The sequence below is a fragment of the Chiloscyllium plagiosum genome, chromosome 9 (genome assembly GCF_004010195.1).
Source record: "Chiloscyllium plagiosum isolate BGI_BamShark_2017 chromosome 9, ASM401019v2, whole genome shotgun sequence".
NCBI classification, from domain to species: domain Eukaryota; kingdom Metazoa; phylum Chordata; class Chondrichthyes; order Orectolobiformes; family Hemiscylliidae; genus Chiloscyllium; species Chiloscyllium plagiosum.
The window spans coordinates 20,088,902-20,116,086 of record NC_057718.1 but is presented as its reverse complement, the minus strand read 5'-3'; the positions used below and the strand labels follow the sequence as shown (position 1 = coordinate 20,116,086).

The following is a 27,185-nucleotide window of genomic DNA, read 5'->3' as shown; positions in this document are numbered from 1 at the left end:
CCACCTTGTCTCAGTCAAATCCCTCGAACTCAGCACCGCCTTCCTAACCTGCAATCTTCTTCCTGACCTCTCCGCCCCCACCCCACACCGGCCTATCACCCTTACCTTGACCTCCTTCCACCTATCGCATTTCCAACGCCCTTCCCCCAAGTCCCTCCTCCCTACCTTTTATTTTAGCCTGCTGGACACACTTTCTTAATTCCTGAAGAAGGGCTAATGCCCGAAACGTCGATTCTCCTGTTCCTTGGATGCTGCCTGACCTGCTGCGCTTTTGCAGCAACACATTTTCAGCTCTGATCTCCAGCATCTGCAGTCCTCACTTTCTCCACACTGTCAGTTTATGCCCATTTATGTGTAAAGCAATTGTTAAGACATTGATATACATTCAATGAAGGAATTCTTGCCTCTCAGTGGGCAGATTTAATTCATACTCCATGGGTTTAGCTTATGAATAAAATTTGATACTCCAGGACTGTTCCGAGGCGATGCTGCAGACTCAGTTGAGTTGATGTCATAAGAGTGAGTTAGTTGAGGTACTAGAGGGTGAGCAACATTAGTCACTCTCACCTCCTCTCTCGAGTTCAGTTCTTTTGTCCATTTTTAGAAAAAGACTGTATGCAATGAGGTCAGGAGCTAAGTGGCCCAGGTGGAACCCAAACTGAGTATAAGTGAGAAGGTTCTTTCTTTGCAAGTGACTCTTAATAGCATTGGTTGTGACCCTTCCATCATTTTGATCAAGAGTAGGCTGATGAGGTGGTAATTAGCTAGGTTATGTTTGACCTTTTTATGGCCACGACATAACTGGCCGATCCTCCGCATTGTCAGGTGGGTCAGGTAGATGTCAGTGTTTGTAGGTGTACTGGAGCAGCTTGGCTAAGGCATGGCTAGTTCTGGACCACAGGTCTCCAGTACTATTGTTGGAATGTTGTCATGGCCCATAGTCTTTTCAGGATTCAGTGTCTTCAAATGGCTTATAATTGGCCTCTTTAATACTACTTTTTACTTAGCAACAAATGAGTGATGATTCAGTGCTTAGTCAGGATGGTGGATCCTTTGGAGGCAAGATTGTAGCTGGTAGTCATGTACTGCTTCCTTTTTTCCTTTTAAGTAATAGAGGTTGTAGATTTAGGATTTGTATCCCCTGTCTCAGAATGAGAAAAATGTAATTAGAAATCAGAAATCCGTTTCAAAGTACAGTTCTTTAGAATATATTTCATTGATCCATTGTACGGACTTCGATTTACCCACCACCTCTGTTCCTTTCTTGAAAACTTTGGAAGGAAGGTAGAGATGGATCATCCATTTGGAAATTCTGTCTGAAGATACGTGCAAGTGCTTCAGTCTTGACTTTTGCACTGATGTTTGTGTCTCACTTTGCATTTGGTGATATTTGTAGAACTTTGTCCTCCTGTTGATTTTTTTTAATTGTCCATCGCCATTCGCACATGGGTGTGGCAAGATTGCAGAGCTCAGATTTGATATTTTGGTTGTGGATTATTTAGCTCTGTGTCTGTTGCATGTTGCTTTTGTTTTTGGTATGCAAATACTTCTATCTTGTAATTTTGCCACATTCGTGGCTTATTTTTAGGTGTGTCTGGTACTCCTCCTGGCGTGACCTCCAACAATGGTTCAATGAAGATTGCAGGTCTTTTAGCTAAATGATAATGGTAGTCAGACATATCGCTTGCCATGAGCTTATGGGTCGTGGTTGAATACAGTTCTGCTAATAATTTCCCACAGTGCTTCAGTGTTGCTCAGTTTTGAGTTGCTAGATCTGTTGAGTGTCTGGTCGTGTCATATAACATCTCTGATGGTTAGGTTGGTAAAGATCGGTCAAGTATGTCTTTCCCTCTTGTTAGTTCCCTATCACCTGCTATTAATAGCCTAACTGACTGGGCTGGCTATGTCCTAGTGATGCTACTGAGCCACTCTTGCTGATGGACATTTAAGTCCCCTATGTCTGTGCCCTTGCCACCCTCAGTGCTTTTTCCCAGCCAAGGGGAATTAATAGGTGTTAATCAGCACAACGTTTCTTTGGCCACACTTGATGTGATACCCATGAGTGTTTATGAGGTCTGGAGTCAATGTTATGTACTCTCATATTAACTCCCTTATGACCGTATATCACCGCACTACCAGTATCGATGTGTTTGTCCTGCTGGTGGAAAAACGATGCTGATATCTGGGGTTTTATAAGGTACAATTCTGAGAATATGTGTATTCACTAGTTTGTGGGACAAACCCCCAATTTTGCCACTAGTTTTTGATTCCAAATTTTATTGAATTTAAATTTCACCATTTGCCATGGTGATTCAAGCCCACGCATCCACGTCATTTTCCTGGGGTTCTGGATTAGTAATAAACTAAGCCACCGCCTCCCCTCAGCCCTAATTCTTCAAGCTTTCTGATGTTAAAATATATTGTGGCAATGCCCTTTGAATTATTTGTTGATGTGCATTGCAGCCAAAACATAGTTTAGCAACAAAAAGTCCTTGATTACAATTATGTCCTTTTAGACAGCACTTCTTACAGCAGAAGTAAAACAGGCTACTTTTAAGTTTAACCTATGACAGTGCTCATAGATAACAAAGCACAGTTAAAATATTTTATCAAATAATATATTCATACAATTTCATAGAATCCCTACAACTTGGAAACAGGCCCGAAGTCCCCACCAAACCCTTCCCCATTACTCTACATTTAGCCCTAACACTATGGGCAATTTAGCATGGCTGATTCACCTAACCTGTACATTTTTGGATTGTGGGAGGAAACCGGAGCATCCGGAGAAGACCTACGCAGACATGGGGAGAATGTGCATACTCCACGTTGACACTCACTCAAGGCTGGAATTGAACCTGGGTCCTTGGCACTGTGAGGCAACAGTGCTAACCACTGAGTCACCATATATATTTTATAATGACATCCTTTGGTAATTTGTTTACTTTCCATTTTTGCTGTTTTATTTATGTGATTAAAACTGCTGCAAAAAGGAAAAGAGGAGGTGGATAAGTTAAGACTTGGGGAAATGTATTCTGGATCATTGTACTTGGAAACCGATGAGACATTTCTAATTATTTTTCATTCTGGGTCAGGGGGCTACAAATCCTAAATCACCTCTATCATCTAGAAGGAAGCAGGTACATGAGTACCAGCTACTATTTTGCCTGAGGCATCCACCATCCTGACTTAGAACTGTGTCACTCTCATGCGCTGCTAGGTCAAAAAGCTGAAGCTCCCTAGCTAACAATACTTTAGCTGTACTTTCAGCTCACAGGTAACTGCCATCTTTATGGTCTGATCTATGTGTGACTCCAGACCCACAGCAATGCAGTTGACTCTTGACTGCCTTATGAGCAATTAGGGATGGGAAATAAATGCTGGCCTTCCAGTAATGCTGACATTCGATGAACAAATTAAAAAAAAAAATTTCAAGGACTGTATATATGGTAAATAGAAAACGGAGTCTGAATCAAGCATTTCCAAAGTCCAGGATGAAACATCAGATGCAGACTGATTTGCATTTTCCTCATCTTAGGATGCACTAGAATGGTATTCCACTTTCTACTACAATCCTGTGGCCTTCCCCCTGAGATGATTAATTCGTGTTAAGTTTAGTGCTGCATTCATTTGCACGACAAAAACTGGTTTTGGGATTAGTAAAACTTGCTTCACATGGACCTTTATTGCCTTAAATGAAGAAGATAAATTTTAACCCAATCGTGTAGATTGCATTTGAACCTAGTTTCCAGTGTCTGCCCATTCATTATCCAGTTACCTTGTTTCCATATTTTTTTTTTAAAGGACCAATGGACTGAACGGATAGGTAATGGCATCTGTATGTCAATGCCGTAATTGCTTTCTGTATTTGTAGCTTTTTGGTTGGAATGTGACTTGGTTATGTGCCAATAAATGTGAAGTACAGTGTGAGTTAACCCACTGAGTGGTGGTGACTGGTTTGACAGGATCTACTTATGTTAGAAACGTATGTGTAAACAAAAAACTTGTTGTTTGAAAGGGTGAGACACGGTAGTACACAAGAGGAAGCAAAAATTGGGCCAAAACAGTTTGTTTTTTCCTGAAGTAATCAATTTATACTTGTTAGAATAATTGTTTGTTCCGTGAGGGTGGGGAGAGGAACAACAGAGTAGGAGCACTTAATCGGCACAAATTCTCTGCCTGTTTAAAAGAACTACTGTGACTGCACTGCACAAAGCGTGTCAGCCAAGATGATTGTTATAGTATTTGATTGAAGACAGAAATGCTGCTTATTATTATCAAGAGTATGAGTATCTCTTTTGATTTTTAAAAAAAAGTATGGCTGAAGTAAATAACAGTATGATTGCTCCCTATTCCTGATTAGCTTGCCTAGTGGAACTGGATGGTGTAAGTTTCAGTTTCACATTGAGTCTCTCAATTCCATAACCATGTGGTTTTATGTATTGGATTTTGGAAAGAATACATATATAAAGATGCAACTATTGATTAACTTGCGAAGCAATGAGACTTTCAATTGGACTGTGTTGATGGTGATCCAGAGAATTCTGGGAATTGTCGATAGGCTTGATTGTATACCACCCTTAATGTTAAATAAGGTGTTATACTTGGAGAGCATTTTAGTAGTTGTGCTAATTCACATCAGAGTGATTGAAAGTGAAGTCTGCATTTCCCAAGAAATCTCCGTTTTGATAAAATTAGCAACAACTTGAATGTTTGTAAGTCTCTTGATAAAGTGCATAAATAAAAAGAATGAGCCATACTGCTTGTTTTGCCAAGTAGTCAGATCACAGCTGATGTTTACTTTGGAGGATGGGCACTCTGTAGCATGTGCTTCAAAGTCTTTCCACCCGCAACCGGGCACAAGTCAGGATGGAATAGTCCCCAGTTGCCTGCGTTAGTGCATCTCCGGTAACACTCAAGGTGCTCCATACCATCCAAGACAAAATGGCTCTACTCACCATCGTTAACATTTTCATTCAGTGTGGTGTGACTGCAGTATATTGCATCTCAAGGTATGCAACAACTTCCAAACCTGCACCCTCAATCACCCTGATGGATATGGGCAACAGGTGAAAGGAATACCACCACTCCAAGGCTCATGTCATCCTGACTTGGAAACATGACGACTGTGTTCCATCTTTTGATGGGTTCAAATGCTGGAACTCCCTTCCAGTCAGCACTGTTGGCATATCTTCACAGACTAATGGTTCAAAATGCCAGTTCATCACCATCTTCTCAAGGGATAATGGAGAGGTGCAATAAATACTGGCTTATAGAACCCGCATGATGTGAATAAACAAATAAGAACTTCACTTGCTCACTGTCGCTCCGTATCCAATGAAAGCTGTAGGTAGCAAACAGCCATTTATTCATTAAAATAAGCAAGATACTGTGGGCACTAGAAATCTGAAATAAAAACTGAAAATTCTTAGATAACTTTGATCAGGCATCGTCTGTGATGGTCTTAATGAAGAACCTCTGAAAGATCATTGAATTGAAACATGAATATCAACATACTGTATATGTTGTTTGGGTGAAATAAAAATTTCAAGCTTGTATTTGCAGCCTTTTCAGGCAGACATTTTCAGATTTCAGCTAACTAATTTGAATAATACTTTGCAATCAACGACTCTAACCCATTATAACTCTTAATTGTAAGATTATTTCAGTATTTTCTTCAAACAAAAAGCAGATAACGAAACTATCCTCCATTTTATAATTTTGAGGAGCTTGAATTTAGGTCACCTGTCAATCTTAACTCGCTGGAATACAAATTTCATGCTATTGGTTCTCATGAATCGATATTTGAATTGACAGTGTTCTGATAAACCTACACTGTTGTCTTCTCCTTTAAGGTCAGTATATTTTCTATGAAGTTTGGTGCCCCAGCATAGAATGCAGCTTTCCAGATGGATCCGACTTCCCAACCAGTGAAATTTATACTTTTACTCCTAATGTCCTCATAAGGTTTTTTTCTCTTGTAGCTACCCAATCCTGACAAGCTACTTGTGTATCTTTGTCTCTCCAACATGGAGTGAATGTAGTTAAAATCTGGTACAGTAAACTTCTGCCTGTCCCCATTTTTGACTGACCATGTAATTGAAAAGAAGAACTCTGTGGAAGTGTGCACTGGTGCAGCGCTGAGTTCATGCACCTCTTGAGAGTGCAGTTAAAATCCAAATTAGTCCATTCACACGGTAAAAACAAATATTATATGCAGCTTTATATAGAATTGTCTAAAGACTAAGCCTGTTTTATGTTTGCCTAATTAGCCAGCTATTCAGATGATAAATTCAGTATCAGTGTATGCGTATCTCTATTTAGTCTGCTTTGATATAACATTTTCATTTTAAGGGTAGGAATTTTGACTTTGGTCATGTGGATAACAACATGTTTGTGGGGATGTTGACACTTATTGTTTTGCTTTTGTTTTGTTCCTGTTGGTGCGTGGATAGATTGATCACGTGTTAATTGGTGAAAATGTTCTGAACCATTGTTTAGCAAACCTCATTTTCTTAAAGAAGCTCTGTTGAAGAAAATATAAACAACTTTGTTCTTGGGATGTAGCACTGGTTTTGAAGTGAGCTTTGCATACTTTTTTGTGATAGCAAAGCATGAATGCTTGAGACGAGACTAAAGTGAAAAATATTCAAAGTGCCAAATGGGCAATGCCACTTTGCCCTTTACTGAAATTTGTGCCATTATGAATGTCACCAAGTTAATTTTGTTGGTTTCATGTGACATTAAAAAGTGGCCATGCAAATTAGACATGGCCATGACTATTGTTTTGGACAAGGCCAGACCCCCTCAAAACATTTCAAGAAAGTAGCCCGGATGCTAACTTTGCTAGTTGTTTTAAGCAAGTTTAATGCAGACATTCCAGGAGTGATGTAGCTGGTTAAACCCCTTAATTTTAAACAAAAGAGAATATATTTACGAGATTACTGAATGAAACACAAAGCGGAGAGAATATTGAAAACTTAACCTATCTGAAAACTCAGCAGATCATCCCAACTTAATGATGCTGTTCCAAATACTTGCAGCAATCCCCATAAACACACCATGGCACAAAAGATAAAATCAAGCACAGGGTCTTAAAGGAAAGTTGTCAGAGAGAGAGTACCTGCATGGACCTGCTTCTTTTGGCAGTTTCATAACTGCCTGACTGCTTTCAGTGAATGGCCAGTCTGCCAAAGAAAAACCAGAGAAGTGCTGAGCTGGGAGAACTCGCCACTCTCCTTTCATTGTACGTGTTTTTTTAAAATCTTAAAAGCCTTTTCCCCGAGGCAGTATCTATTAGCTATAATCAAACTGGCCCTAAACCCGATCAAAACCCAGACTTTTTGAAATCGGTGTTTTTATGATCTCCTGGAAAAAAAAACCAAGGACAACATAACTTTGTTGAAGGAGCAGCATCATCGCATTATTAGACCTGACAACATCAGCACTGTAGTATAGAAACCTATCATCCTACTTGGCTAATTGCTCCAGCAAAATGGAGATGGATATCTACTCAGAGGTATATGCTCTATTGTGGGGTTATCAACAATAAGTGTGGGCATGCCATCATCTCTTGCATCATCTCCTATACCAACAACTGTTCCAAATGGTCAAAACCTTCAACAATTTGAGTTCCACAATAACTAATTTGTCTCCTACTTTGCCTCTTTGCATCTTTTTGTTTTATTGTAATTCAAGGACCCATTTCTTTACAATTCTTGTCAACATCGAAACATCTTGAAAATCCTGTGTGAAAATGCTTCTAGTTTTGCTTCATGCAAAATAGATATTGCACTCAATTAGCATTTTTGTCAGATTTGTACAAATTAACTGTTTGCAAATGGTGCTATATTCGTTTGAAAAATTGTCCTTATGCAATATATCCTCAATTGGAGGATGGCAGTGGTTGGCTTAAGCAGTTACAGGTCGTTCTGCTATAATGTGACAGTTGCAATCCTCTGTAACCCCGCGCAATAGAAAAGCGTGCTGTACAAGATCGCGATAGGAAATTGCTGTATTTGTTCAATAGAAAGTTCACATTATCCAAACAGCATTCACAATTCTTCAAACGTGCGAGAGCTAATTAATTTTAATGAAATGAGTGTTATACCAGAACAACCTGTAAATGGAATTAATGGCCTTTTCATGTATGTTGGTCCTTGAGACCAATCTGAGCATTTGTCTGCAGCATCTACTAAGCAGAGGTCGTGGATCGGTAACTGTTAAAGTTTTACTGTTACATTTATCGTGGAAGTATCAGTTCATAGAAATTGAATTAATTTTGTCTGTTTTTTCAGCCAAACCAGGTGGTCAGGTGAGGTGTCAGTACTTTGCAGCAGTGGATAAAGTTGTCTTTGTGGATGACTATGCAGTTGGATGTAGAAAAGATTTGAATGGTATCTTGCTGCTTGATACAGCACTACAGACCCCTGTCTCGAAGCAAGATGATGTGGTTCAGCTTGAATTGCCAGTTACAGAGGTAAGAACATTTTCTGCACCTTGGTGTGATCTTGTTTTCTGGAGATAGGTCATGTCAAAGATGTATTTTCTCTTTCCTTTTGTCATCTTTGTAACCTAAACGAAAATGTGCCTGGTAAGAGTGAAGGAGGTTAAATTCTTATTATGTGGCTGATCAACATTCATGTTTGTGTAGGAGTTAGCTAATCAGCCTCACTTTGAGCAGTTTAGGGTTTTGGCTCTTAAGTTCAAGTCTCACCTGTTCCAGAGGTGTGTACTGTCTGAACATGTTGATGGAAAATATCTGTTATTTTGCTGAAAGCCACAGCCTTTCTGCTGCATATTAGGACTGATATTCTGGCATTGGTCAGCCAGTGTGGTCTGGGGGTCTTGTTCTACCAGTCATTGATTTCCTTGTGGTGAAGCAGACTTTCTGCAATGACATCCTATTCTGCAAAAACTTGAACTGGGCTAGTTAAAGTGAATCGAAATTAAATAATAGCACGTTTAAAATCATAAAAACTTTGTAAGTCAGACTATGGTTTATAATTAAAAATTCTAAACCACCACTGGTGGGGGTGTCTGTTTTGTTGAAGCATAAACCAAGGATCTGACTGTAGTTAATTTATGTCTTTCTCTCACAAATTGTCAAGGATTGAATTAGAACCATTGGTCCATTTAAAACACAATACTTTCTTTTCAGAAATCAGTACTTTCAATTCAGAAATTAAATTAAGAAACATCTTCAACCATAGAGTTGTGAATGCTGGGGTACCAAATTAGTTTTATTTTCTGCAAACTTGATCAGGTCAAAAAAATGCACAAAAAAATCATAAATGTTTTTTTTTCCCCTTCTTCCCTCCCTGCTCTGTAGGCAGATTTCTCAACCTACTCAGTCACACAAAGTTTGCCACTGTGACTGAAAAGCAACATTTTATTTTACCCTTTCCTTTTGCACATCAGCAATTTGCCACACTTTTGCGTAATGAATAATCATAGGTATAAAGTATCTCCATTCAAATGCCAGGAAAAAAACCTGGCAGTAGTTTTAAAAGAATTGTCGTTCATAATTTATACTGGTTAACTGCCTTTCTTTGTCTTTCATTTTTGAACTTAAAAATTACTCAATTCTACAAGAAGCATTTTGGGAGCAATTACAGAATCAAATGTAGATGTGTGGCGGAATTTTCATTCTCAAATTCAATTATCTGAATATAGACCAGGCTAACATTAGTGTTAAAGGCAGAGTACTGAAGGAAGTGCGAATAGAAATTGCAGAGGCACTGACAATTTTTTTAGTCTTCCTTTTGCTTGGAGTGGTGCTAGAGGACAGCAAACAAATTGCAAATGTCCTTTTTCAAGATATTAAAATGAGCCCAAGTAGCTACAAACCAGTCAGTAAACATTGGTAGGGAAACCTCTGAAAACAATAATTCTAGCAAGATTGATAGTCACGTGGATAAATGCATGTTAATTAAGGAGAATCAGTGAAGGAAGCCATGCATGTGATCATGCATGTGCCAGTCTCCAAATGAGCATCTCACTTAGTTCCAATGTCCTGTCTTTTCCCCTCTAACCTTGCACATTGTTCCTTTCAAATAATGATCTAATTCCCCTTTTGAATATCTCAATTGAACCTGCAATGAACCTCCTTTAAATTCTATGCAGGATTTTTCAGACCCTAACCATACCCTGCGTGAAGCAATTTTTCCTCATCATGATCAGTTATTTCCCATTGTTCTAAATCTCTGTTCTCTCATTTGCGATGTTTTCAGGAGTGTAAGTATTTTCATATTGGAAAGTTTATATTTGAATAACGGATGAGAATTGTTTGGATGGATAACAGAGGTTTGATGAGGTTAATGCTATTGATATGCATGATAGGTATCACACTCCAGATATGTAAGTGAATTAGAGTTCACAGAATAAAAGCAATAGTAGTAATATGGATACAAAATCAGTTCAGTGACAGGAAACAGAATAATATTTCAGTGAATGTTTTTTCAGACAGGAGAAAGGTCTGTAGTGGAGTTCAGAAAAGATCAGTTTGGGGTCGCTGCTTTTTCTTATATAGTAATGATCTGGACCTTGTTGTACTCGGCACAATTTCAAATTTTGTGAACCGTACAAAATTTGGAGGATTGTGAAAAACATCAAGGTCGTTTGAAATATGGTGGAGTGTGCAGATAGGTGACTGATGTTCAATCTGGAGACCTGAGAAGGAGCAATATGCTTTGGTAGGAGAGACATGGTGAGACAATATAAAATGAAGGATACAACTCTAAAAAGGGTGGAGTGACAGAGGGACTAAAGTGTATATGAACAGAACTTGTTTAAGGTGGCAGGTGAGCAGTTAATAAAGTATCCGTGGTCCTAGGCTTTAAAGATAGAACCATAGAGCAAGGAATCACTGGCAACAATCGTGTTCAACTTCTTTAACATACCAGCTCAGTTTTGGCTGAAGTGTTACTTCCAGTTTTGGGTGTCACACTTTAGGATGTGAAGTACTTGGAAAGACTACAGAAAAGGTTTTTGAGAATGAGTCCAGGGATAATTTTAATTATGAAGATGGATTGCAGACATTGGGATCTCTGTCCTTCGAGTGGAGATCTAATAGAAATATTTGAAGCCTTGAGAGAAGGATGGAAATAAAAATATATAAATACAAAATATTCCCACTCTGAAAAAGATCAAGAATGAGATCTTTCAATAATAGATTTCAAGTAACAGTAAGAGAGCTAAAAGTGATATGAGGGAAACTTTATTCGTGCATTGTGTAGTTAGAATCTGGAATGCACAGTAAGAAAGTTTGGAGGAAGCAGATTGATCGAGACATCCAAAGGGGAATTAGTTGGTTGTTTGAAAAGGAGCAATATTCAAGGTTAATGGGGGGGATATAGGAGTGTGTCACTGAGATGCTTATTTGGCGAGCTGGCCCAAACATGGATGGAATAAACAGTCAAAGTCTCTTCCCTGGGGTGGGAGTGTCCAGAACTAGAGGGCATAGATTTAGGGTGAGAGGGGAAAAGTAGAAAAAAGACCTAAGGGGCCACCTTTTCATGCAGAACGTGATACATGTATGGAATGAGCTGCCAGAGGAAATGGTGGAGGCTGTTACAATTGCAACATTTAAAAGGCATCTGGGCAGGTATATGAATAGGAAGGGTTTGGAGGGATATGGGCCAGGTGCTTTCAGGTGGGACTAGATTGGATTGGGATATCTGATCGGTATGGATGAGTTGGACCGAAGGGTCTGTTTCCATGCTGTACATCTCTGACCCTATGACTCTGTAATGGGCTGAATGGCCTTCACTGCATTAGTTCAGTAAATTCTGTGAATCTGACCTAAATTATGGGCCTTTGGGTCTTAACACTTGCACAGTTTTATTTGGAAGGCTAATTGGAAAAATCAGTGTTATGATTATATTCCATTGTCATTGTCAACTTTTAACCAATCCATCAATTCCTATGGTAGAAATAGAAACAAAATCCTGGAAAAACTCAGCAGGTTTGGCAACATCAGTGAGAGAAACAAAATTAACATTTAAATCCAGTGTAATTCTGATATTCAATGGTGAACTTTTAATAAAATTGGTAACTGATCCAGGCACTGTAGAAGCGTCTCCTTTTTGCCTCTGTCTGTATCTCCCCAGTCATAAATGTTAAAGGCTTATTTCAGAATGTGAAAAAGATTTGGATTCAGAGGAATGACTATAAGGCCATAATCCTGGAAGGATTCTGAGGGTGTCCTTGAGCACAAGGGTGAAATGCAAGTGCTTTGTTCGTGGAACAGAGGCTAATAAAATCATGAGGGGCATGGACAGGATGAATAGACAGTCTTTTCCCTGGCATGGGCGAATCCAGAACTCGAGGGCATAAGTTTAAGGTGAAGGGGACAGATATAAAAGAGATCTAAGGGGCAGAGGGTGTTACATGTATGGAATGAACTGCCAGGGTAAGTGATGGAGGCTGGTACAATTGCAACATTAAAAAGGCGTCTGGATGGATATATGAATAGGAAGGATATGGGCCAGGTGCTGGCAAGTGGGACTAGATTAGGTTGGGATATCTGGTTGGCATGGGCAAAGGGTCGGTTTCCCTGATGTACATCTCTATGATTCTATGGCTCTGTGTCTAACTCCAACATGGCATTAAAGCCATAAAATCTCAATCTTGTACTTGCGTTCATTGTGTACTTTCTGCCAAGTAGGTATCATGTTGTCACATTTTGTATGATACTATCTGGTGGGTAAAGCATTATGCATAGCCTTTTTAAAAAGATGTGTTAAACCATAATTCTTCATGTCCTTACAGGACATGTCATGTACCTTCTTGCACAATTATATTGGCTTTTTATATTTTTGATCTTTGCATTCAAAATTTCAAGGACAATTAATGAAAATGCAAATTTTATTGTCTTTTTTTCCTACTAAAATCTGAGTACATGTTTCAATCCCAAATAACTCCTCTCTGGGCCGAGGATCCTTCCAAATGCCATTTAGTGATATAATGTTGCACCTCCAGATAAACTACCATGTCTTGCACCAGTTATTTTAACAGCACTGTTGTTTTATCCTTTAATGTCATAGGGTGTTTTAAAGCAAAGGGATTTTTTGTTTAATGCCAAAACCTTCTGAACAATTTTCAGACTGCTACCTGTAATAATTTCTGCAAAGCATGTCATGTCAGTGGTATAAATGCAAATGTATGGGTATTTTTTGAGCATTGAAATATTTGTTTCTCGTGTCATCTGCATAGGTTTTTTTTGACAGATCCAGACTTTACTTTTGCTGACTCTCTGGCTCGTTTATTATTTGCGTACTGTCTTTTTTTTTAACCTACAGGCCCAGCAATTGTTATCTGCTTGTCTGGAGAAGGTGGAGGTTTCATATATAGAAGGATACGATCAGTTTATTTCGCAATTGAAGGATGGGCTGCAAAATACTTCATATGAGACAGCAGCAAATCATAAAGTTGCAAAGGTTAGTGAAAACTACAGTAAATTTCTTCAAAGGATGAAATTGTGTCAAATGCTTTGACTCTTAAAAATCTCCTGAGCTGTTCCTTCAAGCCATTGTTAGAATTTGGTGACAGTTGTCAAGGCACTGCAGTTGAAAGTTGTGAGATGGAGTATATGAAATTTTTATGTGTAGTAGTATTAGTGTTAAGAAGCAGTTGCCTTTTATGATAATACTGTCCTTTTGCAGCTCCTGCGCCAAGACTGATGGGAGCAGTGGTACTATTCAGGCATTTGTAGCCATTACTATGACTGTTTTTCTTGCAGCGTGCACTGCTGGAAAGACCACATTTATTTGACATACTTCATATTTGACATGACAAAGCTGTAACACTGGGGCATCTGGGAGCATGTTCATTCCTCTTTCCATGGTGATTCAGTCAATCTTGACATCGGCTGCTCCTAACTAGTTTTCCCTTATAAACATAGCTAGCCTGCGACCATCGTACTGTCCTGCTGCTGTTCTTTCTATCCCTGAACAACAACTTGGGTAAGATCAGGAACTATGGCAGATAGTGGACATTAACATCTGATTTTAATAATTTTCTGTCTTTGTGAAATACTGAGCCATGTTTGAATCTGTATTTTCTTGGGTTTACAGTAAGACATGTCCATTTCTTTTACAGTGGGCAACAGTCACTTTTCATCTTCCCCATCATATCCTGAAATCAGTTGCCAATGCCATTGTAAATGAGTTGAAAAAGACCAATCATAATATTTCTGCCCTGTCTGTAGCCTCATCTGTAATGGATAGGCTATCCTACCTCTTGCCAAGTGCTCGACCCGAACTTGGTGTGGGCCCTGGCCGCTCAGTGGACAGGTATGTAATAATTTTCTGTTCTTAGTACAGAACTAAGTTACACTGTAAATTAGTTGTCATTTCAGTTTAGTTTCCACAAAGTATATTGCATTCATTGATGTGCTTTGTTAGTTAAGTACTCAACTATTGAACAATTGAAGTTCATACTTAGTTCTTAAATAATTTCTGTGACTCTCCTACCTTAAAAAATTAAAAATAAAGTTATGACTTACAGATGCGGGCTTAACAAATCAAATATTGATAGTTTTATCTTTTTCTCACATTGTAGATTGACTGTTGAAATCATTGCTATTTGCATTTCTTCAACAAAACAGTGCAACTGGATTTGATTTTGGCTTCTGATTTTTTTTTTAACAAACACACTTGGGGATCTGTTTTCAAATACTTCAAAATTTTGTTGACATTGGGATAAATTCAACGTGGTATTGAAATTTGAATTCCAACATCAACAGAGGGGAAAGCACAGTTGCTAAATGCTACCATGTATTTTTGTTACTTTATCACCTGCATATTGAATGTCTTGACCTATAATCTTATCAAGGCATGTTTTACATGTCAATTAAATGCTGGACTGACTTCATCTTTTATCTCAAATGCCAAAGGACAGATGAAATGACCTATTCCGATCAAGTGCTGAATGCTACTTGCTATTTATAAATCACTGTTATACATGGGCTTTTTAAAAATTATTCATGCAGTGATTGATGCTTGGCAAGAATTTTTATTGGGAATGAAATTCATGTATATTAGTTCATTTTGTTTGTCAGCTTTGGAAGCTGAGAGAAATGTTGTCTTCCTGCTCGATTTCCTTTCTGCTTCATCCAGAATGGTAACTGACGCAATCACAATTACCATTGTTCCATTATTTACTACAGTTTGCCCTCATTTAAAGTTGATTGTTTAACATGGCTTTGCTTTAACATCACTAAGTTAATGGGGCCTATGATTATACTGAGCATCGCAAGGTGCGTTATGACCCATTCGGTGCCTCCCCTGCTCCCTAACATCCATGTTATGGTCTTTCCATTTCCTGGTCTCTTCCCTCATTCCTGACTTCTGAATTGCCACCCCTTCCTCCTCACGGATTCACTCAGGTGCTGCTTCCCTCTTTTGGATTTTCATTTCTGTTCAGGACCCAGATTTGGTCTTCTCCCAGGCCTTCGCTCATAGAAAGGATTCAGGAGAGGGAAGTGCAAGCATGAGCATTTTTTCTTAAACAAGAAGATTGTACAAGCCCCAGCATTTAGGAAACATCAGGACTTGCAATTCCATAACACCTGAGCTCTAGTTTTGAACTGAACCTGGAACTTGAATAGAAATGCAGGAGAGGGAAGTGAGAAGAGGCCGTATCTCAGGGTCAAGCAGTGGAGAAGGTCTACAGCAATCCTGAGGTTCAGGAGGTTCAGGAAACAGGGTAGTGGGTGAAAAGGAGTTGCTGCAGGCAAAAAGTTGCTTTTTTCTTATTTTTTTAACACTTAAGTTACTTCATTTCCTGCAGAGGAATTTAATTAGTTTTGACTTTTTTTTTTCTTCTGTTGAGGAGGCACCAACATTTTGACACAAAGGTTTCACTTTGTCATTTTAGTTCATAATGAGAATTTTAGAAGCACAACCAGAACTTTAAGTAATGACTTCCCTAATGCCTATTTTAAAGCAAAAATTACATCAGTTCCATTGTTTTTCAGTTCACTTGTGGGGCATAGGTGCTGGCTGGAGTTTATTGTCTGTTCATGTATTCAATGAATATATGGTAATAACCATAGAATGACGTGGAGTACTATTGCAACAAATATTTCAATGTGAAAAAAGACAGGCATTCATTCTGGGAGGGAGCAGATTTTGGTTCTTCCACGGCATTTAAGAAAACTTGTGTCTCTGTTAAAGGAATCCTACACCTAGCCATTCCAAGTTGGGTACTTTGTAGTTGGGAGATGGAGATTAAATCAATTTGAAAGGTTTATGTCTATTTGTGAGATCTGTGTGTAGAATGTGGCCTTAGGCATTGCAAGTTCTTCATCTTTTTTCCACTGCCACCTCCAATATGTAACAAAAATGTGTGTCCATCATAAATGGACGTTAAGGCAAATATCAAGTCAAGTGCATTACCTGCAAGACTTTGCAATGTAAATAATTCTAATTCTCTGTTTAGGTCATTAATGTATAGTGAGGCTAACAGGCGAGAAACCTTCACCTCTTGGCCACATGTTGGATACAGATGGGCTCAACCTGATCCCATGGCACAGGCAGGATTCTATCACCAAGTAAGTTCTGAAGTAATCATTCCCACTCCTGTAAACTTATGTAGCTTTTGCTTGCAGTCCATATCCTTTGAATTATAATGAGCAGAATTACCAAAATTACATAAGACCTCTGATATTTGTGGCAAACGAAGTATCACGTGGAAAACCACGTTTTGCACCAGGAAGGCTGATAACAGATTAAGCTGATCATTTTACTTTATTCATGAGAGAGGTTTTGTCATCTGAACTCACCAGTGTATCAAGATGAAAACGTTTAAGATGCAGACGTTGCATTTCACCACTTTTTGTGAAAAAGTTGATTTTAACAAAATGTCATGTTGATTCCTTTCTCATTTCTGCTGTATGTATTGAGTGCTATAGTTACATTTGGTGTCTTTCCACTAAAGAGGAAATAAATTGTTTGGGACTCCTACTCTTGATCACTATCCAGTATATTTGTAAAGTATTATTTAATTTTGTCTCAAGATTTTGGAAATTGAAGCAAGCATTATCAGATGAGGTGAATGAATCCCTTTTTATTTTTATTTAGCCAGCCTCCTCTGGTGATGACCGGGCCATGTGTTTTACATGTAGTGTTTGCTTGGTGTGTTGGGAGCCCACAGATGAACCTTGGTAAGTAAAGGTGCACCATGTTTGTGCTAAATGGATGAAATCAGATGCTGCACTTGCAGTGGAATTAATTTAGAATTCTTTGTAATTGGAGGGCAGTGGAGTGAAACACTCATGCATTCTGTTATTTTTGGGGTTTGATCTTTTTAAAAAAAAATCATGTTGTAAATCTCCATGGAAACTGCATATTGAAAACTCAGTTCCATAATTTGTTATTAAATTTATGGTTTATGGAAAGACAAACGTGTTGCTGCAATATTATTGAATACTTCTGTTGTGATTTGGAGGTGCTGGTGTTGGACTGGAATGGACAAAGTTAAAAATCTCTCAACACCAGGTTATAGTCCAACAGGTTTACTCGGAAGGACTAGCTTTCAGAGTGCTGCTCCTTCAGATGGTTGTGGAGTATAAGACCATGCGACACAGAATTTATAGCAAAAGATTACAGTGTGATGCCACTGAAATGAAATATTGAAAAAAACTGGATTGTTTGTTAAGTCTTTAAAGCTAACTGAAGATTGTAACTTTAAAAAAGCTCTGGGGTTTACATATGAAAGAATCAAAACTAACATGGTCATTCTAAAAGATGAAAGCCTTAACAAACAATCCAGTTTCTTTTGATATATCATTTCAGTGGCATCACACTGTAATCTTTTGTTCTAAATTCTGTGTCGTATGATTTCATACTTCACAACCACTGATGAAAGAGCAGCACTCCGACAGCTAGTGCTTCCAAATAAACCTGTTGGACTGTAACCTGGTGTTGTTCAAATTTATATTTATGTTGAGACTTAACTTTAAAGTGGTTTAATCATGTTTGATAAAATAGTGTTTGGGAGATAATGAAAGCTTTGCCTATTTTGTTTATAGTTTTCACAACTTCAAATTTTTTTGTGCAACATAGGTCAGAACATGAGCGGCATTCTCCTAATTGTCCATTTGTCAAAGGTGAACACACACAAAATGTGCCACTGTCAATAACATTGGCAACAAGTCCTGCACAGCTTCCCAGCATAGATGTTCCTGATCGAATAGCATGTGTTGGCTTTGGAAGCTGTCCTCATTTCTTGGCTGCATCAACCAGGCGTGGAAAGATCTGTATCTGGGATGTATCTAAAATGATGAAGGTACTTTATTTAGTGAACATCTAATTTTTTTTTATTGTCACTGCATGTTTGTTCTTCTGAAAGACTTCTCGGGCTGACTGGAAAATATGTAATTGGCTGATGAGAAAGGTCATTACAAGTGATTGGGGCATATTGGTGCAAACATAGCACCAGACATTAGCTTTCATGCAGGCATTAATATTTGTCGTTTGGAGTATAGAACTTGAGAATTGCTGAAAGAAGGTGTTTTGTTAAAGCTTTTTGTCTTGCACTGATCAGTACAATTTGTAACAGTTCCAATTTCTCATAAAAGTCAGGATTGAAGAGGAACAGTTCCCTTGAAATAAATTCTATTTGCTAGATGATGCATAATTTCCTGCTCTTACTATTCCTTAACCACATTAGCTTTTACTCCAGTGTTAGTTCAGTAGTTCACATGTAAATTTTGTTGACATCAGCCCTGGAAGGGGTAAGAAGGGCATGGTGAAACCTCATTTAGCGTATTGGTATCCTTATTTAAGGAAGGATGAAAGTGCAATGGAAGCAGTTCAAAGAAGATTTACTGGACCAGGAGCTGGAATGGGTAGTGGACTTATTTGGGATGATTGGACAAGCTAGTTGGTATCTGGTGGAATCAAGAGTAAGAGGTGATTTGATTGAAACACAAACATGAGGGGTCTTGACAGGGTTGATGTAGAAATGATGTTTCCTCTTGCAGAAGATACTAGAACCAGAGGCCACTGTTTAAAGTTAAGGGGTTGTGCGTTTAAAACATTACTTTTGTTTTCTGTTGTGTCTCTTTTGAAGATCAACTTCCATTGCCTTTTGAGAATGATAATTTTTGTGTATTTTTAAGGTTGAATTCGATTCTTGATAAGCAAGGGAGTGAAAGGATATCGAGGCTGGCAAGAATGTAGAGTAATCAAATCAACCATGATTTAATTTAATAGCAGAGCAGGCTTGGGCCATTTTCTATTCCAGCCCTGAATTTGTATATATATATATATATGAATTAAGGTAGTGGAAAATGGTGGAAGTAGATGATTTCATTTCTGTGTGGCAGAGTAGACTTCATGAGACAAATGGTCTACTGCTCTGTTTCTGATCATTTAAGGTTTTAAATAGCTCATTTTATTATCAGGTAACTTACATTTTCTTCAGTAGACTGGCAATGTCTACAAAGATAAGTCTGCTATATACCCTCAGTAAGTAACTTGATGTAACTGAGGAATTTGGGAATGGCACATAAATACATATTTACAAATAAAGTCACATTGTCCTGGACAATTTCCATAAAAGGTGCATCCTGTGTGTTTTTGAATGAAATCCGAAGCAAACCATAAAGGACCAAGGCAAATGTGTACATTATGTTATTAAAGACATTTTAAAAAGTACTTTCTTTCCTTTTTCAAGTTTCTCTTTCATTTTTAATGGAGGAAAGGTTTCCTACTCCAAAGTCTTTGCCCTTGTGACTGAGACTGCTGCTCAAAGGATTTATGTTGACTTTAATTCCTTTTAGGGAAATACCTGGCTTTGTTTGTACGTTCCCATGCTTTCACAGCATGGATGAATTGTTTTTAAGAGCCTATATTCTACCACTTGGTGGTGTTGTGGATTGCCTGAATCTGTTGCACCAAGTTGTCATTGGGTTTGTGTACATAAGATATCTTCTTTAATCATGTTTTTTAAAATCCAGGTTCATTTGAAATTTGACATCAACCCATATGACGCGGCAATTTTGAGGCAGATCTCGATACCTGAGGTAGAACATGGGCCAAGTAGTGAATCGCGGAGGCCAACACTGGCATGGTTGGAAGACTCTTCCAGTTGTTCTGATATACCAAAATTAGAAGGTGACAGGTAATAAGCTAATTACAGTAAAAGTTTTAATTTGTTTTCTAAATTGTTGCTTCAGGTTGATGTTATCCAGCTGCTAGAAAATTTTGTATTACTGATCATGTTGCATATGCTTCATCAATTTTTTTTTTGATATAGTGATGATCAACTGGAAGATTCTGACAGTGAAGAGCATTCCAGAACAGATTCAGCAACAGGTATGATCATAATGAGAACTCTCCAGCCATCTCATTACTAGCACTTCCTTAATATTGATCTAGTATAGTCAAGCACACGTCAATATTGCTTACTGGCTGGCTCATTTCAGACTATCAGAGCACTTTCTTTAGAAAGCAACCATGTTGTGTACTAAGTCATGAGAATATGATGCCTGGAGCTGGGAATGTATTTTGGGTAGAAGGAAAATAAACATTCTTAGTAATAAAGTTAGTTTTAATTATATCAGATATAGATTAGAAACCCAAACAACAGTCACAATTTTCTCTTTCATGTCAAACTTTGCAGTAATCAGTGAGACCAAGCTGATACATTTTACTTCCCACGTTGAGGATCTCGAGCCAACTTTATCCCATGACTTAAGATGTCAGAAGTGACTCATTGGTAATGCACTCATCCCAAAGTCAGATTGTGTGCTTGAGCCCATTTCACAGACTTGGGCACAAGTTCCAGGTTGACACTATGGGGCAGTCCTGAGGAAGATGTCCTCTGTTATTGACAGTGCCAGCTTTTAAATGAGCTGATAGAAAGCTCAAGGTCCCCTCAGGTGGACAAAACAGATTCCATGGCATTGTTCAAAGAAGAACATGGATGTTCTGATCTGTATCATTGTCTGATCATTTATCATGTTGCTGTGTAAAAGCCAGCAGTTGCATTTTCCACATGAAAATGCAGAATTAATTTTAATGGCTGCAGAAATATGAGGTAGTGAAGGTACATGGTGTACATTCTATAGAATATTAGGACATGTGCTGCCAACTGCCTATATAATTGAAGTTACATGATTTCCACTATAGAGAGGGAAAAGTCTTCAGAGATCTCCAGATTTGAAGAATGAAATATGATGGTTGTCTATGGTTGTGTTGAAATATCATACTTAACATTTTAGAATATTAAAATGGATATCTTATTTTTATTAGGGCATACGTCACAGAAGGAGTGCAACGTGGATGTCAGCATAGATGTAACAACATTGAGTATTCTTCAGCAGCCTGAAAAGCGTCAGTGGGAAATAGTGGCAAATGTAATTGAGGACACTGTTAAAGATCTGGAGGAACTGGGTGGAAACACATCCACTGTCCACAATAAAAGTGAAAAATCTAAGGAAAAACATGCTGAGCAGCACAACATTCCCTATCCATGTTTATTAGCAGGAGTTTTGTTATCTTACAAATCTGCTGCTGCTTCTCCTATTAGTAGTCAATCACGGAGATCTTTGGACTCTTTAAGCAGGACTCAGGGTGAAAATGTGTCTGAGCAAGTGACCATGGACAATGAATCCTGTAGTAACTCAGAACTGAGTTCACCATTAGTAAGAAGGACCTTGCCTTTATTGTTGCTTTATAGCATTAAAGAATCTGATGAAAAGGCAAGTAAAGTTTTTGCACAAATGAACAATCTCGTTAGTAAAAGTTTACATGATGAAGGGTTCACCGTTCCACAGATAATAGAAATGGAATTAGATAGCCAGGAACAACTCTTATTGCAGGATCCTCCTATGACATACATTCAGCAGTTTGCTGATGCTGCAGCCAACCTTGCCTCTGTAGACTCTGAGAAATGGAGTTCATTGGTTCCAAAACCTGGTGCCCTAGTCCATTGTCTGCGGCTGCCAAAGTTTGCTGAAGAGGAGAACCTCCATGTTGATTCTATCACGCCCTGTGCTGACGGAATTCATCTTTTGATAGGACTGCGGACTTGTCCTGTTACACCCTTGAGTGCAATAAGTCAAGTAGAGGCCTTGAATAATTTAAATAAGTTGAACTCTGCACTGTGTAATAGAAGTAAAGGAGATTTAGAATCAAACCTTACTATAGGGATTAATGCAGATATTGGTTTTCTTCAGGAAGAGTCACCGACTGATACAAAAACTCCACTTATTATTCAGCCTGAGGAAAGAACTCTGAGTGGTGGCTATCTTCTGCTTTATAAGATGAATTACAGCACAAGGATAGTAACTTTAGAAGAGCAACCTGTCAAAGTCCAGCATATCAAAGATCCACAAGACGCGGTTACCTCACTAATATTACTTCCACCAGATGTGTTGGATAATAGAGAAGATGATTGCGAGGAATTAATAGATGAAACAGCTTTGACTTCAAAAAATGGAATTGTGAGAGAAAAGAAATCTAGCGCATCTAATCTGGGGCACTTAGTAGTCACCACTCAGGGAGGATTTATTAAAATTTTAGATCTCTCAAACTTTGAAACTCTGGCTAATGTGGAGCCACCTAGGAAAGAGAGCAGTAATGAACTAGATCCTTTTATCTCAGTGGTGTACTGCTCTGGAACTGACAGACTTTGTGCTTGCACTGATGGTAAGAAAGCTTCGCTCAACATTTGTCTTAAAAAATGTGTAATTCTTTAAAAGCCAAGATTCTGAAATTTTCAACTGTTGACTTGAAATGTTTTCTGTATCTAATGATTCTCTGAATTCTTACCCATCTAGTATTAATTTTTATAATGTTTGTAAGAGCATTCTTTTCCATGATTGGGCATTGTTTTACATGTATCTGTGTGGTCAAACTGTGTTTTCCAAGCAGTTGAAAGCTTGCTGTACAATCATCTTGGGACATACTATTATTGGTGCAAAGTGTTTAAAGTGAGTGAACTGATATTTTACATTTCTCTGAAGCTGACCATTGTCATGTTTTTCTTGTCACAAGAGCAAACTAGTTGGCAAAGGCTTTTTTTTTATGATCTCTACGTAGATATCAGAAGTCATTAACTTTGAAAGAAATATTTAAATTCTCAGTGACCATCTTAAATGAATCATTTGAAGAATTCATGGTTTAAGACTTTTACTGTAGCAAACGAAAATCATTGGCTTAATGTTGCCTAAAAGACTACTAATATTCTGAACTACAGAAAAGATATCCAATATTGATGATCTCATAAAATTTGTAATCTCGCACTGCATTTACAGCATGTTTTCACCAGAATTGCAGTAATTCCAGAAAAAAACATCTAAAGTCACTTGCAGCTTCCAAACTGGTTCTTATCTATCCGTTTTGCAAAGATGTGACTGGTAGCAACCATTTGCGGTTCCTTTTCCTCAGCCCTCTGAGAATTCCCATCTCAATCTTTGGATGGTAAGGCCTTCTCCAGTGGGTTTTATTTTCTCCTAGCTTTGTCAGTACAGATCTTCCAGTGTTCTTAAATTGCTGTGGGTTCCTCCCCTTTGACTGGTGGACAAACTTTCTGGCTGGTAGCTAATACAGAAGCTGCCTTTTCTGTCTCTGCAGATTGCTGAGTCTGGTATTTTTTCTTTCTCACTCTTTCTGTGTGTGTGTGTGTGTATGTGTGTGTGATGCTTTTTCAACCCAACTGCCTGGCAGTAAAAGTGGCATGAAATATGGCACATAGATTTAGTAAGCCATAACCTTGGCCCCCTGTCCCTATTATGGTAATTATCAAATCTGACTTTGGACAAAGTTGACTAAAATTTCACATCAAACCCCCTCCTTTTCCAGGATATTGGAAAGCCCTTGCTTAAACGCAATCACAAACTTAGGAGTCCTGAACTCTGAGACAGAAATGGCTGCATTCAGCTGCAATCTTTTAGGTCTCTAGTTTTTAAATTCTGGACAGGCTTAACTGTCCATTCTTTCATCACATGATTCCTGCTGCAAACAGCCAGTGGAAAAATAGGTCATAGATACAGTCATAGAGATATACAGCATGGAAACAGACCCTTCGGTCCAACCCATACACGCTGACCAGATATCCCAACCCAATCTAGTCCCACCTGCCAGCACCCGGCCGATATCCCTTCAAACCCTTCCTATTCATATACCCATCCAAATGCCTCTTAAATGTTGCAATTGTACCAGCCTCCTACACTTTCTCTGGCAGCTCATTCCATATACGTACCACCCTTTGTGTGAAAATGTTGCCCTGTAGGTCTCTCTCATATCTTTCCCCTCTCACCCTAAACCTATGCCCTCTAGTTCTGGACTCCCCGATCCCAGGGAAAAGACTTTGCCTATTTACCCTATCTATGCCCCTCATAATTTTGTAAATCTCTTATCAGATCACCCCTCAGCCTCCGATGCTCCAGGGAAAACAGCCCCAGCCTGTTCAGCCTCTCCCTATAGCTCAAATCCTCCAACCCTGGCAACATTCTTGTAAATCTTTTTTGAACCCTTTCAAGTTTCACAACATCTTTCCGATAGGAAGGAGACCAGAATTGCACGCAATATTCCAACAGTGCCCTAACCAATGTCCTGTACAGCCGCAACATGATCTCCCAACTCCTATACTCAATACTCTGACCAATAAAGGAAAGCATACCAAACGCCTTCTTCACGATCCTATCTACCTGCGACTCCACTTTCAAGGAGCGATGAACCTGCACTCCAAGGTCTCTTTGTTCAGCCTAGGACCTTACCATTAAGTGTATATGTCCTGCTAAGATTTGCTTTCCCAAAATGCTGCACCTTGCACTTATCTGAATTAAACTCCATCTGCTACTTCTCAGCCCATTGGCCCATCTGGTCCAGATCCTGTTGTAATCTGAGCTAACCTTCTTTGCTGTCCACTGCACCTCCAATTTTGGTGTCATCTGCAAACTTACTAACTAAATCTCTTATGCTCGCATCCAAATCATTTATGAAAATGACAAAAAGTAGAGGACCCAGCACCAATCCTTGTGGCACTCCACTGGTCACAGGCCTCCAGTCTGAAAAACAACCCTCCACCACCACTCTGTCTTCTACCTTTGAGCCAGTTCTGTATCCCAAATGGTTAGTTCTCCCTGTATTCCGTGAGATCTAACCTTGCTCACCAGTCTCCCATGGGGAACCTTTTCGAACTGAAGTCCACATAGATCACATCTGCTGTGCCCTCATCAATTCTCTTTGTTACTTCCTCAAAAAACTCAATCAAGTTTGTGAGACATGATTTCCCACGCACAAAGCCATGTTGACTGTCCCAATCAGTCCTTGCCTTTCCAAATACATGTACATCCTGTCCCTCAGGATTCCCTCCAACAACTTTCCCACCACTGACGTCAGGCTCACTGGTCTACAGTTCCCTGGCTAGTCCTTACCACCCATCTTTAACAGTGGCACCAAGTTAGCCAACCTCCAGTCTTCCGGCACCTCACCTGTGACTATCAATGATGCAAATATCTCAGCAAGAGGCCCAGCAATCACTTCTCCAGCTACCCTCAGCGTTCTAGGGTATATCTGATCAGGTCCTGGGGATTTATCCACCTTTTATGTGTTTCAAGACATCCAGCACTTCCTCCTCTGTAATCTGGGCATTTTGCAAGATGTCACCATCTATTTCCCTACAGTCTATATCTTCCATATCCTTTTCCACAGTAAATACTGATGCAAAATATTCATTTAGTATCTCCCCCATTTTCTGTGGCTCCACACAAAGGCTGCCTTGCTGACCTTTGAGGAGCCCTATTCTCTCCCTTTTGTCCTTAATATATTTGTAAAAACTCTTTGGATTCTCCTCAATTCTATTTGCGAAAGCTATCTCTTGTCCCCGTTTTGCCCTCCTGATTTCCCTCTTAACCAAACCCTCAATTTCTTTAGTCATCCAGCATTCCCTATACCTACCAGCCTTCCCTTTCACCCTAACAGGAATATACTTTCTCTGGATTCTCGTTATCTCATTTCTGAAGGCTTCCCATTTTCCAGCCGTCCCTTTACCTGCGAACAACTACCCCCAATCAGCTTTCGAAGGTTCTTCCCTAATGCCATCGAAATTGGCCTTTCTCCAATTTAGAACTTCAACTTTTAGATTTGGTTTATCCTTTTCCATCATTATTTTAAATCTAATAGAATTATGGTCACTGGCCCAAAACTGCTCCCCCACTGACACCTCAGTCACCTGTCCTGCCTTATTTCCCAAGAGTAGGTCAAGATTTGCACCTTCTCTAGGTACATCCACATACTGAATCAGAAAATTGTCTTGTACGCACTTAACAAATTCCTCTCCCTCTAAACCCTTAACACTATGGCAGTCCCAGTCTATGTTTGGAAAGTTAAAATCCCCTATCATAACCACCATATTATTCTTACAGATAGTGGAGATCTCCTTACAGGTTTGTCAATCCCAATAAGGTTATCATCCCTTTCTTATTTCTCAGTTCCACCCAAATAACTTCCCTGGATGTATTTCCAGGAATATCCTCCCTCAGCACAGCTGTAATGCTATCCCTTATCAAAAATGCCACTCTCCCTCCTCTCTTGCCTCCCTTTCTATCCTTCCTGGAGCATTTGTATCCAGGGACTGTCCTGCCCAGCCCTGAGCCATGTTTCTGTAATTGCTATGATATCCCAGTCCCATGTTTCTAACCATGCCCTGAGTTCGTCTGCCTTCCCTGTTCGGCCCCTTGCATTGAAATAAATGCAGTTTAATTTATTAGTCTTACCTTGCCCCTGCCTGCCCTGACTGTCTGTTTGACTCGCTTCTGTTCTCAACTGTACCAGTCTTAGATTGATTTCTTTCCTCACTATCTCCCTGGGTGTCTCCCCTCTCTTCCCTCCCCCACCACCTTACTAGTTTTAAATCCTTCCGAGCAGCTCTTGCAAATCTCCCTACCAGTATATTAGTCCCCTTCCAATTTAGGTGCAATCCATCCCTCTTGTAAGGTCACTTCTACCCCAAAAGAGCTTCCAATGATCCAAAAATGTGAATCCTCCTCCCGTACACCAGCTCCTCAGCCATGCATTTGTCTGCTCTGTCCTCCTATTCCTGCCCTCACTAGCTTGTAGCACTGGGAGTAATCCAGATATTACTACTCTGAAGGACCTCCTTTTTAAATTTCTGCCTAACTCTCTGTAATCTCCCCTCAGAATCTCAACCTTTTCCCTTCCTATGTC

General features: G+C 39.1%; 1 protein-coding gene across 5 annotated transcripts in view; it reads left to right on the top strand.

Moving 5' to 3' along the window:
- Positions 1 to 27,185, top strand: part of birc6 (baculoviral IAP repeat containing 6) — a 242,598-nt gene that overhangs the window by 20,144 nt on the left and 195,269 nt on the right. For all 5 annotated transcript variants that reach the window (XM_043695518.1, XM_043695521.1, XM_043695519.1 and 2 more), the window contains exons 2-10: positions 8,298 to 8,479; positions 13,302 to 13,439; positions 14,101 to 14,294; positions 16,444 to 16,555; positions 17,085 to 17,167; positions 18,069 to 18,291; positions 19,967 to 20,130; positions 20,266 to 20,324; positions 21,264 to 22,661. In XM_043695518.1, the coding sequence (XP_043551453.1) occupies positions 8,298 to 8,479; positions 13,302 to 13,439; positions 14,101 to 14,294; positions 16,444 to 16,555; positions 17,085 to 17,167; positions 18,069 to 18,291; positions 19,967 to 20,130; positions 20,266 to 20,324; positions 21,264 to 22,661 (2,553 nt within the window). The remainder of the gene's footprint in view (positions 1 to 8,297; positions 8,480 to 13,301; positions 13,440 to 14,100; positions 14,295 to 16,443; positions 16,556 to 17,084; positions 17,168 to 18,068; positions 18,292 to 19,966; positions 20,131 to 20,265; positions 20,325 to 21,263; positions 22,662 to 27,185) is intronic.